This window comes from Rhinolophus sinicus, chromosome 16 (assembly GCF_057876585.1).
Source record: "Rhinolophus sinicus isolate RSI-liver-muscle chromosome 16, RSI-T2T, whole genome shotgun sequence".
In the NCBI taxonomy this organism is placed as follows: domain Eukaryota; kingdom Metazoa; phylum Chordata; class Mammalia; order Chiroptera; family Rhinolophidae; genus Rhinolophus; species Rhinolophus sinicus.
The window spans coordinates 91,321,759-91,339,211 of record NC_142516.1 but is presented as its reverse complement, the minus strand read 5'-3'; the positions used below and the strand labels follow the sequence as shown (position 1 = coordinate 91,339,211).

The window sequence follows — 17,453 nt, the reverse complement described above, 5'->3', positions numbered from 1 at the left end:
GCTGGGAAACGCTGTGAGAGAGAGCAGTCTTGCACTCTGGCGTCCTGGGCGGGGGGACGGGGCTGACGTATATGAATGCCTGGGCAACATAATCATGGGGAGAGGAAGCTGCTCCAACAGACACATTCTGCTGCCGAGGTGTGCAGCTCAAGGATCAGATTCCAAAACTTGGCCCCGGGATGGAACAAAAGCCCCATGCCACCTTTTCCTTCCTGCTTGGGCCATTTCAATGACCTGGTGGTTCTAATGGGAGGAAAAAGGACACAGTGACTGTGACAGTGGGAGACCGGAGGCTGCAGCTGCTGGGCCCAGATAAATGCAGGTGAGTGAGAGGCACGTGGGCGCCTGTTGCTGGGAGAGACCTTGGTGTCCTTCCCTCCAACACCCTGCAGAATGAGGAAGTGGCTGCTTGCAGCCACCCACAACCTCTGTGCACCGAGACCCTGGCCTCTGCAGAGGCCAGCGCCCTTCGCTGGCTGGGCCCGAGCCCCGCACCCACCCAGGACTGCACTCAGCACTGTCTTGGGTCTTCATCCACAAGGAAAGGGAATGAAATGTTTAGCAAAGAGCAGACCGCAGGGGATGGCTCTGTGGGACACAATTTCTTCAGGTGGTGATGGAATGAGACATTGTCCTCCATTTTCCTCAGGAAGGGGGCCAGGACTCAGGTGTATTTGTGCAGAAATTCGCAGAAAAAATAAGCACCTGATTTGAATTCTGACTTGGAGATTTCTACCAACCTTTATATAAAGTTTGTGTAACTCGGTATCTAAGACACACGGTACTTATCTTTTCATTGTAAGAAAGAAGCTAAATGACTCCCCACTCGCTTACTATTCTCCCCCTTCTTTTCTCAAAAAGCTGCCATATTTATTTTATTTTATGATCTAAAAAAGGTTGCACCACATTTGGTATTTTACAAAGGGGAAATGGAAAAAATTATTAAAAGGTGAAGAAAAACAGTACTTCTTGCTTAGAAAATAAGATGTATGGACCCTTAAGACTCGGAAAAGACCAGCTACTAGGCAGGGAGGACATCGTTGCCAAATTTAGAACCCACTTGAAAATCACGGGTTCTAACTTTAGAACTGAACTAAAAAACTTGAGCTCACATTGCGTTTGGCACTGGATAAAAAAATTCTAAGATACTAATTACAGGAAAAAAATTGTTCTCTTAGTAGTTCTAGAAGCTGGAAATTGTTTACAAATTCTTTATTGGCTCAATGGATGGACGGGCCTGTAGTTAGAAAAAGAACATTTTTTTCTAATTAAATTTTCCTGACAAAATAATGATTTAAAATCGAGGGGGAAAACATTTTGCCAAAGTCTTTAGAGAGTTACAGAGTTGTGTAACCTTTGAACTCGACCAAATATACCAGGTTGTCATACAAACTTTATGTTTACATACTAAATGGTGTCCAAAATAGAAAGATATCCTATTACAGGTAAACTTTAAATAATAAAAATACAGTAAGTTTGGAAGCCATCACTCTAAAGAAAATAAAACAAAAAACACTTACCAGCATTATTTTTATTTTCTAATTTAGATGCTGAGATAGTTATTGCGAAATCATTAAGAAATGGATCAGAATTGCTACTCTGGAGATAACTGTAAAAAGTTTCAGACCCAAGAGATCCAAAGTAGTCAATCAAGAAATAGCAGTGAATGGACGGTTTTCAAAATTCATCCAGGGGCTTAAATTGATTCTAGGCATCTAACAACTTCCACAGTTACAGAAAATTTCAAGATACCTTATATCCACATACCTAACACACGCAGGCACGCACGCACGCACTCACGGGTGTAGATATACAAATAATAGCCCAAGAAGAGGACCTGAATTCGAAAAGGTAAACATCAACCCTCAGTGCAAATAATATTAAAAAGTGAAGGAAAACAGTACTTCTTGCTTAGAAAATAAGGTGTATGAACCCTTAAGAATGGTAAAACACCAGCTACGGTGGCAGGGAGAAGACAGTGAGCCTTCAAAAACACAAATGTTGGGGGGGAAATTTGTTTTTGCTTTTTGTTTGCAGCTGTGGAGTCTAAATACATTTTTGAGTGACTTTAGGGAGCGGGCTTAGCGACTGGTGGGTTTGACACTCTTCTTTCAGAAAGGTCATTAACTCAACACTTTAAAACCATATAGCTTTAATTTCCAGGCACTTCCAAAAACTCTTGTTGAAGGACATAAAATTAATTCCTGAGTTGACTGACTTGATTTTTCTAACCAAGAAGATGCAGTTTGTACCTGTGAGAAAGTGTCAAAATTTAAAGTTGTAAAAGCAAAAAATACTGCATATGTAAGTGGGAAAGGATTTGTCTAGAATATATTTTTTAATTTACTTGTTATTAAATAAGCACAGTTAAGAAGTCATTATGTATTTCTCCTTAGAAATATGTATAGCATATTTCTAAGTATAGTTTCTAAGATATGTGCTGAAATCAGAATATAAACTTCTATTCCGTGGCCATTAGGTCACACACTTTAGCATACATGTCCTTTACTATATTTTGCAATCCTTTTAAATGATCCACTAAAATTGAATTTCATATTTAGTCTCTTCTACTAGTATATCTTCAGAAGTGCACTCATATTTATGTAAAATTCTTATTTATAACAATCTTTTGGACCGGTTCCCTTCTTTCCTCAGGTCATTATCCCTAGATAGAGGAAACTAAGAGAGAACCTTTACGGAACTTCTATGACATGGGACGAGCATTCTTCTCAGATGATGGTTGAATCCATTTTCTGTAAAGCATTTGCTTTTTTTAGGCTCTAGAGATAGAAAGAAAGGCTCCCACATCTACGCGAACATCAGGGGAACCCGGCCAGTGACCCTGGTGCCTTGTAAGATGACTTTATGTGGCATGAACAGAAATAAGAAAGAGCTGGGTAGTTTTCTGATGTCCAGATTACAGATCGTCTTTGCAGAGAAGTTTTTGGATCCTCAATTGTCTTCCAGGCACTTTCATTTCTTTACCCTGTAAATTATTCCACAGAAATAATACATGAATAAGTTTTGTGTTGCAAACAATTAGGTCCCCCAAATACTTTGTGCCATTGTGCATTTGACCAAGTCTAAACCCAAGTTTTCCTATTTCCCATTCCATTATAATCATAGATCTTGGTTGTAATTCTTGCTCATAAGAACTATGTATTTGAATCAAGAATTTAAGAATTGATAAGCAAGCTTGATGGTAGGAGGTAGGCCTTCCTGAAGAGAGATGCTTTTCTCCATGGGTTGAGCAAAAGATACCAATATTGAGCAAAAAAAGTAGCTCTAATTTCTTATGTCAAATATCTCATTAGATACCTCCATCTGGAACAGAATAGAGACTCCAAAAATAGACCCACGTATATATGGTCAACTGATTTTCAACAAGGGTGGTAAGACAATTCAATGGAAGAAAGGAAAATCTTTTCAACAAATTCTGCTGGAATAATTACATCACCATATGGGGGGAAAATTGAACATTGACCTTTACTTCACACTATCTACAAAAATTAAGTCAAAATGCATGATAGACCTACATGCGAAACCTAAAACTGGAACACCCCTAAACATGGGAGAAGATCTATTCAGTATTGAAGGAGGCCTAAACGTCTTAAATAAGACATAAAAACAAACTTTCATAAAAGAGGAAACTGATAAACTGAACTTTATCAAAATTTTAAAATTTGCTCTTAGATACTATTGAGAAAATGAAAAGATAAGGCATAGAATGGGAAAATATTTGCAATACATAAATCTGATAAAGACTGGTACCAGCATATATAAAGAACTATTACAACTCAGTCAGAATATATGCAATTTTTTTAATGGGCAAAGATTTGAACAGACACTTTATGAAAGAAGTTACATGAGTGGCTGATACACACATGAAAAGATGTCCAACATAATTAGTCATCAGGAAAATACAAATGGAAACCACAAGATACCACTACACACCAATTAGAATGGCTAAAGTTTAAAAGCTGACAACACCAAGTGTTGCCAAAGGTGTGTGGCAACTGCTGGTGAAAATGCAAAACAGTACAACCACTTTGGAAAACTAAGTTTCTTAAGAGTTAAACACACACCTACCTACAATTGAACCTAGTCACTTTACTCCTGGGTACTTACCCAAGAGAAATAAAAATAGAAATCCACACAAAGACTTCACTAGAATGTTCATAGTAGCTTTATTTCTAACAGTGAAAACTAGAAATAAACCAAGTGCAAAGAAAAAAATGAACTTTATGGTTATAGTATAGCCATGCAGTGGAATATCAGTTAGTAATAAAAGGGAATAAACTAAAAATACATACAACATGGATGATTCTCAAAATCGTTATGCTAAATGATATGTCAGACATACAAAAATGCATATTATAGAATTCCACTGATATAAACCTCTAGAAAAGGCGGTCTAATCTATAAGTGGCAGACAACAGATCAGTTGTTGTCTGGGGCAGGAGTGGAAGAGTTACGAGAAAATTTTTGAATGATGGAAATATTTAGTATCTTGGTTGTGATGGGTTCGTGGGTACATGCATCTATCAAAAGTCTTTCAATTGTATGTTTTTAATAGGTGCAATTTATTGCGCACAACTCAACAAAGTTGTTATTTAAAAAGTCGACAGTTGGGTCATCTCTAACTTTGAACGCCCACTGCTACTACCCCCGTTTAGGAGGGTCTCACCATTTCTTGTCTGATTTATTCAATGGTCTTTTAACTGGCCGTCCTTGACTACTTCTCTCACGTACCTTCTAACCTGCTGTCAGCATCATTTTTCTAAACCAGCAATCCTGTCCCGTCACTGCTCAAAGATCTTTGTGCATAATTTCAAACTAAAATGGGATCATATATCTAATGCTGTTCTGCAGTTTACTTTCTTCCCATTCCACTTTTGAACAACTCTGATTAGTAGAAATTGCTTTTTGATTTTAATCCAATATGTATCTCTTTTTCACTTCCTGAATTGCTCTGCCCTTTACAATAACATTGAATAATACTAATTGTCTCTTCCACGTGGCAGACAGCCCTTCAAATCTGAAGACAGTCTCCTGGTATTCTTTTTCCAGGACTTTAGTCATTCCTCAGATAACCTGACGGTCCTACCTACTCTGTGATGGAAACGCAAGTCCGTCAGTGTTTCTCTCAAAACAGGAGGCCTAGGACAGACCCCAATCCTCTAGATGGAACAGGGGATTACCATCTCCTTTCTTTCTTTTTTTTTTTTTTCGGTCATACTAGGTTTCAAATCATATTTTGAGATTTTTATAGCAACGTTAAAATATAATACAATGAAAAAGCAATAGGTAGCACTCAAAGCAACCCAGGGAAGATACCTCGTGTGTTACTTCAGATGACCAAGACAAACATGTTATCAACTTACTTTAAGTGGATAAGTTTTTAAGGTTCTACCATCTCCTTTCTTCTGCTGCTTTGCTACTGTGATGCAGCCTCATATGCCATTGAAATTTTTAACTCCAAAGCTGGTGGATATGAACATGCAGTAAATAAAAAAATTTAGGTTTTTAGGGGTTTTTTTTCAAACACATTTTTATGACACCATTGGGCACTTGAAGAAGGGGTGGCCAAAGGTAGGAGGAGGGTCAGAGTAGAAGATAGGAGAGAATTTTTCCCATAGCAATTCTACGTATTTATTAAATGTTTACAGCTCCTGATGCGGTCATTTCCATGCCCACTTCTCCCGTCAGGCCTCCTATCAGTTGCTTACCAAACTCCAGTCCCTAATAAGTAATTGCCTTTTCAACAACCTGCCTCGATACACAATCTGACATGCAGCACAATCTGACACGCTCCTCCCCGCACCACCAGTTAGATCCCTGATAGCTACTGGGCACTGGTGGCAAGCAGGAAATTTTGGCGATTGCCATAAAACACACATATCCAGGAAATGCACTTATGTAAAAGTAGCTGGCAGTTCAGACTGAGCATCGAATGAAAGCCTTACCAAAAAATGTGCAAGGTGATGGACCAAGAAACCAGTCCCTTAGCTTGCCTTTGTCTCAGTGTAATAGCTAAAAAGCTCAGCTATCAGGGAAGAAGATTCTTGATCTCTTAGACATGGTATCTTCGCTGTGGGGTTTTCAAAAGTAAAGTATAATGTAGTCAATGGGTGAATTGAACGGTTTGATTTTCCAGGCAATTTCCTCGAAACTTTGAGTCATTTAAGAGGAAAGACGATTGACTAAGTTTTGGTACATTTTTCCTTTGTGGTGAACTTCAGGCTGATGGTTATTTATTCCTCCACATAGACTTTCCTTCCATCAGATCAACGACCCCACCCTCCTAACGCACGCACCACCAATAGTCCATCGTTCTCAGAGCCTCATGTAACGTCTCTTCTACGCTTCTCATTCTTACTCTCGTACACAGGAAAACCATCCCCTCCCTCGCAGTCGGCCTCCTCTCCCTTCAATCCTAGACGGAGTCCTTAAGGTCCGCAGTCATCTCTTGTTTTCCCAAAATTATCCCCTAGCTCTTTCCATCGGCTCTTTCCTCTCACTTCTCCTTTAAATATAACCAGGACCCTCCAATGTGAAGACATATTTGTTCGATACCACTGCACCAACCCATCTCTCTCTCTCTCTTCACTCACAGCTGCACACCTCAAATGATTAGTCAACATTTATTCATTTATTCCATCTTTGAATCCACTACTTACTCCATTTTCCTTAACCTACAAAAATATAACCTCCAAGGATTTTTGGTCGGACAAATTCAATGGTCTTTTGGAGTTTATCTTCTCATATACTTTTCTTTATCCCATTGGGTCCTTATCCCATTGGGGACCACTGGGAGTGGGAGAGCTGGAGAGCTGTCATAGCTGCTGCGGGCAGCGGGGAAGACTGTTGGGTTTGGTTTCCTCTGCAAGATTATCATCATTAACTCTGTCCCCTCAGGGTTTTTCTCCCTAGAGTCTAGTTATGGAGCAGGATACACTTCCAATAATTCTTGCCCCCAAAACCGCAAATCTAGAAAAGTTTCTTAGTGTAGGAAATCAGCAAATTCTTTGCCCTGAAAATGGGGCCAGAAGTCACCCCGACCCCTTCTCTTTTCCCATTAATTAGAACTGAATGATAGGTGTGCTTACGTCTGAAATGGGCCCGGTGACTGTGACTCCAGATTGGGTGGCTCATCAACAAGTCACTCTTCGGTTTTCAGGAACTGCAAGTCTCACCCGTCCTTAATCCTTAATTCAGTGCTTCTCCGTTTCTCTTTTTTTCTTGTTTCAAACTGAGTTTCTTTCTGTGTTGCTGTCTTTCAAGCAGCTCGTGGTCTGTCCCAACACATTCTCCAAACCACACTTTAAAACCACAATTCCCTTAACTTGTTCTCATAGAAGAAGCACAAAGTATAAGAAATAACTCTTTATTAATTGTAGACTCCCTCTTAAAAACCATAGTTGCTGGTCTTGAACTTCTTAGAATCTCAAGACCAAAAAAGAATCTTGAGAAGTTGATCCTTTCGTTACGTCACCTGTAAATAATTATGTAATGACTACTTTATTGGAAGAATTCAGAAAGCAGCTGAATTCACTTAAACAGAATTAAACTGCCCCATGCCACCGGGGTTTGCTTAATATGAGTCTGAAGTCCGTCTGCCAATCATTCTAGAGTCACCTGAGTACCTCTTACCTGGAGCAGTGAGTATGATATTCTTGTAAAGGATTTCGATAGCTTGGAGGTTAAAAGTGAAAGCTGCCATAATACAAAAGCTAGCAGCCTTGGTTAAATTACATGTTTTTAAGTTAAATATGCATGTAAACTATGGATGTGAACATATCTACAGATATCTTCATGTGTTTTAACGATGTAGTACAAGAGTTATTAACCTGAGGTTTGGGACCATCTTCAAATGTGTACATTTTTCTAGTGCAAAGGTTCATCACTCTCATAAGATCCTCAAGGGATTTATGGCCAAAACATTTAAGAACCACTGTTTTAGAGGAACGGTGAGTTAAAAATCAAGATCTTATTATTTTATATATTCATAAATGCATTAAACAAAAATAGCAAGTAACTTCCATTTCAGCAAACAGTAAAATAAAAATATGTCCAATATCATAATCATTAGCTGAGCCATAACCAGGATTAAACACTCACATAGCCAATACTACTCCAGCATTTTAGGTACCTATCAACAAGTATTTACCTTAACATGCGGAAACCACGCTTATTAGGGAAGGGACGTTCAGACAGATTTTAATGTAGATTGGAAACTACCAACAGACTTACTTCCACTACTTTTAAAGAAAAACTTCAATAAGACAATTTAAAGGCAGTACGAAGTACACATGAAACTACAATTTACCACAGTTGCTGTTACAGCATCTCATTGTCTTATATTAGATTTTAAAAAATAAAGCATTGTACATGTTTTATGACAGATTTAATAAAAGATATACTGTGGAAACTCCTTTCATGGCCAAATTTAGCTGCCAAAAATCAACATCAGAGCCTGAATTTTTTAAGCCAGGACCCATTCAGAGTGTTCCAAGAATAGTTCTCAAATTGCTGAAAAGCATCACTTCCATAAATCTATCTTGGAAATGGATTTTAAAAATTAGCAAGTTTGAAAGCACCATACAAAACCTATCAAGTTATTGTGCCCACTATTTGTTTTTTCACATTTAACATGGAATGTATTTACTTACCCACTCATTTGACAAATATCTATTAAACCTCTGCTACATGCGAGCACTGATCTGGGTGCTAGAGTTACAGCAGTGAACAAAAAAGACCAATAATATGTAATAAAACATAAATCTGTGCTCATGGTAAAGCATTCTGATACAGAAGCGAGTAGAATAAAAAACCAAAGTTGTCCTCACGAAGACCTGCCACATCCCAGTTCTCCCCTTGTTATAATTACTGTTAACAGTTTAGTGTATTTTCTTCCAGACTTTTTCTGTTTACATACAATACCTTATAATATAGGATTTTGAAAACAGTTTTATTAAGACATAATGTACATATTGTGTGTGTGTGCATTATAAAATTCACTTGAGTAAAGGGTGTAGCTTCCAATGATTTTTGTGTATTTGCAAGTTTGTTCAACCATCATCATACTCCACGCAAGAGGATTTTTAAATTATATAAAATGATATGAAATATTACATAATTTATTTTAAAATTCACTTATCTAGATTATGGAGATATATATATATATATATATATATATATATATATAATATGTTGTATATTATATATTATGTATAAAACTTTCATTTTTCAGTTAGTACAAAACCTTGCAGATGTTCTCTTAATGTCAGCATAGATAGATCTTTGATTACTTTCTACAGAGACAGGAATGCGTCGTAGCTCCATCTTCCTTATCACATTCCTTAGAAAAAGGATGCTAAAAGACAGGAATTAGATAGGATTGATTACGGTAACCCTGTGATTTCAATAGACAAAAAAAAGTTAGTTGATTTACAGGAAGTCTTAAGAGTCCAAAAATGAACCAGAAAAAAAAGTATAGAAAATATTTTAAAACACACACACACAAAACTACCACATTTGAGTATCTTGAAATAATAACATTCATTGCTAACAGTTATTTAAACTTTACTGTTCTCAAAGCTTAACACAGAGTCCTCACAACAGTTTCATAAAGAAGTTATCATGCCCATTTTACAGACGTGGGGACTAAGGCACAAGAGGCACAGTAATGAGTTAAAAAGAGAGAGTTGGGCTTGAAATCCAGGCAGACCAGCTTCCAAGTCCACACTCTTAGCTGATTTGATGGGATGTGGGTGGGGTGGGGCAGGGTGAAGCAGAGGGACTGATTTAGGATAAGAGTAAAGGAGGTAACGTAGGTGAAGAGTTGAGCATAGTGTCTGGCGCCTAGTGATCAATCAACAAACCAACCAACCAACCAACCAATCAATAAATCATTATTACGTTATATGCTGTCCTATATCTTTTAGGACAAGTGTCCCTCTATTATTAGAAAACTAACATTTCTGTTGCCAGCCTAAGGGTCTGTTTAATTAGCTGTCTTCATTTGGGGCTGCCACCATTCTGCAGGGTAACTGATACGACTAGGCTTTCTTTGGGGACCTTACAAGGTGCTAAGCACAGGTGCAAAGGTAAGGAAAGGAGAGATCAGTATGATTTTGAAGCGTCAAGCACGCCTTCCAGGAAGGAAACCTTGAGACACGGGTGGAGAGGTGGGTGGAGTCAGATCTCCAGTAATCTTACTTGTCCTTTAAGAAACGTGGGTTTTATCCTGAAGAAAATGCACAGCTACTAAGAAGGTGGAACGGAGTGCCTGGAGGCGACATTTAGAAAGCTGAATGGGAATTGCTCTGCCCAGCCAGTGACCCACGCTCCACCCAAAACCTCGGCAGCTCTTGCTAGTCGGTTCCTTATCTTTTGACTCATATAGTTACTTGTCTTCAGGTTTCTCTGTCACAATGTGGTCTCAACTGAAAAGAATCTTTTACCTCTGAACTTTGTTTTTGTATAACTTAATATTGTTAAGCATCTTTCCAGTGCTGGAGCAGCTCTAGACACTTCTTTGTAAAACATCAGAGACCTGTGAAAAAGCTGGACAAGGAAAGGATTATTTGATTTGGAGAAGCCCAAGTGGGTAATTTAGAAACAAGTGTGACAACTAGTAGTTCCCTGTCACAGCAGTCACAGCTGGGGTGGAAGTCGAGCTCAGGCCAAGGGCAAGTTTGGGATGGGCTTAAACGGCAACTGCCTTCCAACAAGGGTTACCTTTCAAACTTGTAACAGAGAGAAAGGAAAGTAACAGAGAAAGGAAGGTGCCCCTCTGGCAAGACTGCTCAGAGAGAAGGAAGGAAGCTGTAGGGTAGTTGTGATTAAAACCAAGCAGGGAAAGTACCAGATAACACTGTCCACGGCTGGAGCTGGTGGGAGGGCAGGAGAGGTCCAAACCACAACGCTCTCATTGGATAGCTCCTGCCTGTTTTTATGTTGGTAAATAGCATGGATTTATTCATATTATCTGGCAAAAATGAAGTCTTATTGTAAATTCACAGTATTTTTAAAATTCCAACTATTTAATTGTTCATCTTTTTATTATGGAAAATTGAAACATGCCAAAGTTAGAGACGAAAGGGTAATGAAACTCAGTGTCCAGCTTCCACAGTTACCAACATGGGGCCGTCGTGCTCTCACCTGTGCTCCTACTTACTGGACCAGAGTGAAGCCATCATTGCATCTGTAATCACCTCAGTGGGCCAACATTCATAGTCAAGCCTGCCTTTTTGATCCCACCTTTCTCTTCACTCAGTCTCATCCTCTCCAGGGAGTAATCTGAGGTCAACAAGGAAACAGACTGGAGGAGGCAAGAAAACAGCCTCCACAGAGATTCCAAACTGGCTGAAAGGAGAGCGGGAAAGCCACCTGAATCAGGAGGAGATAAGGAGGTGGGGGAGCACACCGCCCCTGGGCCTTGGCCCCTCCCCAGCCCCTTCCCAGGTCGGAGCACAGGGGACCTGAGAGGCAGCGTGGGTCTTTGAATGGTAAAGGGTCCCGAGCCCAGGAGGGCCAGTGAGGGGGCAGAGGGCCTTCTGGGGTGGAAGCATTTAAGACCTGCGGCTGATGTGCATTCTGGCTTCTGGACTGAGGGGTACGTTCTCCTCTGCCACGGAGAGCTTTGAAGGAGAGGAAGCAGGCATCTGCCTGAAGAGAGGTAAGACATGCTCCCAAGTGTGGTGCTAAGGGTACACTATTATTTCATTGACATGAACCTCAATTGATTCACTGAAACGTGGTCTGTCATCAACCCCTGTGAAACCAATCTATAGTCATATCCACCCCTACTTCGTTTCCTCCAATCCCACATGAGGACATGCCGCTCTGTTCCTGGCCAACGTGTCTACTGTCCCCCTTCACCCCTCCTTCCACTTCCTCGGGCTCTGTTCCAGGGGCCATTCTGCCCACCAATGGGCATGTTCTCTGCAAAACGTCCCGGTGCCATCTATCCACACACGTGCCAGCTTCTCCTTGCCGCCACTACTGCGCTCCTACTATCTTCCGTCGGAGCGCCCCTCCAGCTTTCCCTTGCCCAGCTGCACTCCTCATTCTTCAAAGCCTTGCCTTCTTCAGGAAGCCTTCGACTTGCCGCTGTCCCGCTGGAGCTCCCGAGTACCTGTGCATGGAGTGCCCTGCCCCATGTGTGTGGGGTCGAGGGCAGAGGCTGAGTCCAAGGGCAGAGGCTGAGTCCAAGGGCAGAGGCTGAGTCTGAGGGCAGAGGCTGAGTGTGAGGGCACAGGCTGAGTGTGAGGGCACAGGCTGAGTCCAAGGGCAGAGGCTGAGTGTGAGGGCAGAGGCTGAGTCCGAGGGCAGAGGCTGAGTGTGAGGGCACAGGCTGAGTGTGAGGGCAGAGGCTGAGTCCGAGGGCAGAGGCTGAGTGTGAGGGCACAGGCTGAGTGTGAGGGCACAGGCTGAATGTGAGGGCAGAGGCTGAGTGTGAGGGCACAGGCTGAGTGTGAGGGCACAGGCTGAGTCCGAGGGCACAGGCTGAGTCCGAGGGCAGAGGCTGAGTCCGAGGGCAGAGGCTGAGTCCGAGGGCACAGGCTGAGTCCGAGGGCAGAGGCTGAGTCCGAGGGCAGAGGCTGAGTCCGAGGGCACAGGCTGAGTCCGAGGGCAGAGGCTGAGTCCGAGGGCAGAGGCTGAGTCCGAGGGCACAGGCTGAGTCCGAGGGCAGAGGCTGAGTCCGAGGGCAGAGGCTGAGTCCGAGGGCAGAGGCTGAATCTGAGGTCAGAGGCTGAGTGTGAGGGCACAGGCTGAGTCCAAGGGCAGAGGCTGAATGTGAGGGCACAGGCTGAGTTCGAGGGCAGAGGCTGAGTGTGAGGGCACAGGCTGAGTGTGAGGGCACAGGCTGAGTGTGAGGGCAGAGGCTGAGTGTGAGGGCAGAAGTGAGTGTGATGGCACAGGCTGAGTCCGAGGGCACAGGCTGAGTCCGTGGGCACAGGCTGAGTCTTGTGTCTCCCGTGTCCCTACCTCTTAGGGTGCTCCCTAGGAAGTGCTCAAAAGTGTTCATTGGAAAACAATGAAGACGCAGAGATATACAAAACCATCCCAGCTCTCAAAGTAACCCAGCCTACACAGAAGCCAGGAGATCAGAGTGCTTCTTCAGGAGGGCTCCATCACATTCAAGGTCAAAGCCCAAATCCTTTAGAAAGACATGACCCTGGTACCTCTCCAACCCAACCTCCTGCCACTCACTAGTAAGAGTATGGTGTCCACTACAATGCCAACTTTCCTACACCCCCTAAGGAGGCCTCTCCTGCGTTTTCTCCTGCGTTTCCAGCTGGCCCCTTCCTGCTGATCCTTTAAGACTCAGGTTCAGTGTCACCTGCGTGAAGCGTGCTCTGGCCCTGCTCCTGTGTTGTCTTCTCCACTAGACTGGAAGGTTCTAGGAGCAAGGACTTTTCCTTCATCCACGTACCCCTAGCAACTATCACAATGTCTGCCACACATTAATGCCTCCATACACGTTTGATGAATGACTGAATGAGGGAATGAAGGAGCTGATTCCTTTAGTTTATGTCACTGTAGAAACACAAAGAAACAGACTCTTCACACTAATGTCTACGGTCTGAGGAAGACTAGCATTGCAGTTTGAATTTTTGAGGCCTCAAGAATTAAAATTTCAGGAAGCAACCCCACCTTGCTTTGCTGAGAATAGAGTAGGCAAATTTCTAGAACAAGGTGACCCATCTTCCTCCTCCGTTTAACTTCTGAGACACAGTGGCTCCTTGCACAGTAGATGTCCCATGCACCCTGTCATCAATTAATAAAAGCTGGAAAATGCAATGGGCTGACTGGATGGGCTCTGAGCCATTAGAACCATATCGTACTGGATAAAAAAATTGAAAACTGACCAGAAATATGTGCCTTATTATTCCTGGTGAGGTTCTAATCCATGGAGTTAGTTATAGTAACATCAGGCACCAAAATAAAGATTAATCTAAGAAAGTTGTTTTTAAACCATAGTCTTATGAAGTTGAAAATGACAAAAAAGCAGACTTTAAAAACAAAAACTAACAAAACACCCTCTTTGTCACCTATTTCATCCTTGTGCTCAATCAAAACAGTGCTCTAAATTTGATGTCCTCTGACTTTGCTTTGAATATTTATCTAAAGGTATCCTGGCTTTCCCCCCGTCTTTCATTTTGACAATCAGGGGGTTTCCTGATCATAACTTGAATTTTTCTCTCAAATTTTTCTAAATTTCCCCTTCCCTCACTTTTCAATGGTCAGAATATCTGAAGATGTTTTTTGCTGTTAATCACTGATTATTGTACTTTTAGAAGTCAAGCTGCACGACAGACAGCACAGCTGTCCTGCCTGATCAGGGCATGCCTTTCGCATCTAAGGGACATTTATGAATTAGTCTAATACTCTTCATGTCTACTCAAAGCCCGGATATCAAGACCTATTTTTATTTAGCTCTTGACCTCTGCCTGTGGTGATGGTGGGGGTGGGGGAAGGGCATGTTGATAATGAGATTTTGGAGAAATATTAGTGCAAAATTTTGATCTTTTTTTTAAGGAATTTGCTAAGCTGTTCGGTCAGACAAGATGTGGCTACTACAGTGATGAAACACCAGTAACAGTATTTTCGGTTTATATAATGCTTTGCTGTTTTTCAGGTCCGTTCACGTTCATATGATCTAAGATAATCCCGTGATGCAGATATTATCTCCTTCATTTCCCACAGAAAGAAACTGGAGCTCAGCATTGTTAAATGTCTTAATCAAGATCTCCCCAGGTCCTCTAACCCTCTCTCAGTCTTAACTCTCACTTACAGGCTAATCATTTCCAGATCCATTTCATATCCCAGACCTCCACCCTGCAAAAGCCAAACTTTCCTGCAAATACCTACTAGTCAGTTTCACCTGGGTGTCCCACAGGCCGCTGGGGCTCCGAGGGACAGTCAGCATCAGGTGCTCTTCCTCGTAGTTTCCTGTCGCGTTTCCTGGCAACGGCACCATGAGCGACGTGGTGGCCTCCGCCAGAAACCTGGAGCCCTGGCACCAGAACACATAATAGACCCTCAAGAAGTATTTGCTACGCGAGCGATTTCCTGAGTGAGTGAGTGGGAGGGCCATCCTCAGGGCTTCCTTCACACTCAACCGGAAGATTAATTGGTCGTACAATCCTGCTGTTTTGACATCGTAAATCTCTCTCAAATCCTTTCCCCCTTTAGAATCCCCACCTTGCCTCCCTTGCTGGATTGGGTCGAGACTAAAATGAGATTAATACACAGAAAAGTGTTTTGCAAAGAATAAACGTCTGGGCAAAACAGAAAGGATAAATCCCTCTGGGTCCTGTGACGAAATGTAGGGCTCCAGTTGCCTATTTGCCTCTATCACAGCTTTCAATCTATGATTTTTCTGTCCTCCTGACCTTGTGTTTTTCTCTGCGGTGGCTTCCAGAGGCTCATCGCCCAGTTTGTATGTAAATAGCGCCCATCTCCACGCACCAGCCTAGCAGCTCAATTATATACCCTGTAGGCTGCTTGCTTCTGGTTGTTTCTTCCAGGGCAGTCTGGCTCCTGAGAGGGCGTCAGCTCCTCAGGAGAAGTAGCTGTTACCCAGGTTTCCTAGCCTCCGCAGTACCTCACAAATCTTAGGGATATAGTGAGTGCTCAATATGTGCCTACTGATTGAGACGCCTGCCCTCCACACCTCCCTCCCCACTAGCCTGCTTCTCTCAGAATTCTATTCCTCATTCGGCTTATATCAGGGACATTTCTTCCTAAGAGATCCAAGAAAGGACATCATAGTCTAGATTAGTCTACAAGTTGGAATTTTTAAGAAGCTGCTCATTCTGTTAAACACACTAAGGGTGGGAGTACCAGACTGACAGACTATCCATCACACTGAAACAATCAAGTTTTACAGTTGTATAGTGCTCATAAACATACACCTTAAACCAGGAGTGTCCAAACTTTTTTCAACGTTTTTCACCAAGGGCCATAGGCGGTAAAATACACAAACAGCCCGGCCACTCACTCGAGGTAAAGTACGCATTGCCGCACCTGGTTTATTTAAGTAAACTAAATATATTTTTGGAATTTGCTGCGGGCCAATTACCAATGGATCGTGGGCTGCAGTTGGCCCGCGGGCCGCAGTTTGGACACCCCTGCCTTAAACAAAGCATAATGTTAATTAAAATACCCCAAACACTGCCGCAGCAATCACAGAACTGAAGAAACTGAGTACATCAATGTGTCCCTCTTTTTGTATCCACTGTCGCCCATCAGTCACCATGCCTTGTTGCTTCTCTCTTGGAAATGACCATTCAGCATGGCATTTCCTTTCCTCTCTGTTACCATTTTACTCCTGGCCTCGCACAGTCCCCCTAACTCCACTGCCTCAGCTTCTTAACTGAACTCTTGGCCTCTGGCCTCTCCTTACTCTAACGCAGTTTACACTGAGCCCCAGGTTACCTTTCCCCAAACACGAACTTCATGGAGCCACACCCCCAGGGACAGCCTAGGATTCACGGGACAAGGCACGCCCTCCTTAGACAGATTTGCAAGAAGTTTTACATCTAAGCCTACCCTGATCTGACCTCTCTGACTCAACCAAAACCTGGGAGCAATATCAGGGAAGTAGGATTAAAAAGTGATTGCAATTTGGCAACGAGAAGCAAACAGGGAAGCTGGTGCAGAGAAGACGTGTGACTAGAAAGGCTGGCAAAGGAAACCCAGGGAGCAAGAAGCAGTGGACGACACCCCTCTGATGTCCACCAGAAGGTCTCTCCGTGTCTGCAGAGAGGGACAGTGACAGTCAGTGAGCACTGGGGTCCTTGTGCTCCCCTTCTCTAGGTCATGTCCTAGATCAGTCTCCTGAGAGATGGTTTCCCATGGGACAGGCGCTGGTCACCCAGGCCAGCTGCCAATTATAGGCCCCCCTGCAAATCACTGCATCATTTCACGTGTGAACCAATGTTGGTGAACTTGGTAAAGGGGAAGCCACTGCTGAGGAACGGAGCCACTTCCATTCCAACAATAATAACCAACAACTCAAATCAATCCAATTCCTGAGCCGAAGGAAGAGCTTCAGGACCACAGTGACCTCTGGGAAGGTTTCGTAGTAGGCAGTACTCACGTCCTGGGCACGGTCCCTCTGTCACTGTGTTGAGTACACCATGTAAAACCACAGGGTAGCACTCCTAAGCTAGGTTCCATTCTCTCCCTAGCTACCCCCATCGTCCTGGGCTCTCTAGTCATTTTTCACTTGCTCGATAGAAGAGCTCTTCACTGACCGTCCTGGTTTTCCTCCTGTGCCCCTAGAGTCACCTGCTTTAGGAAGTCACCCCACACAACTGGGCATATGCCTGTCCTAATACCGCAGCATCTGGACACGTGCTTGGATATCTCCACTTGCATGTACTACAGATAGTTCAACCTTAACTTGGCCAATACCAAATGTATTTTTCCCTCCG

General features: G+C 42.7%; 1 protein-coding gene across 2 annotated transcripts in view; it reads right to left on the bottom strand.

Annotated features, from left to right (window-relative positions):
• Positions 1–663: 663 nt before the first annotated feature.
• Positions 664–17,453, bottom strand: part of LOC109449839 (uncharacterized) — a 91,095-nt gene continuing 74,305 nt past the window's right edge. The window contains exon 2 of one of the 2 annotated variants that reach the window (XR_012495609.2): positions 664–2,986. Coding sequence is in view for 1 of the 2 variants with exons in the window: in XM_088792942.1 (XP_088649068.1) it covers positions 11,972–13,036 (1,065 nt within the window). In the remaining variant the exon portion in view is untranslated. Of the gene's footprint in view, positions 2,987–9,232; positions 15,029–17,453 lie in introns of those variants that run through there. The other variant, XM_088792942.1, reaches the window with a different exon arrangement.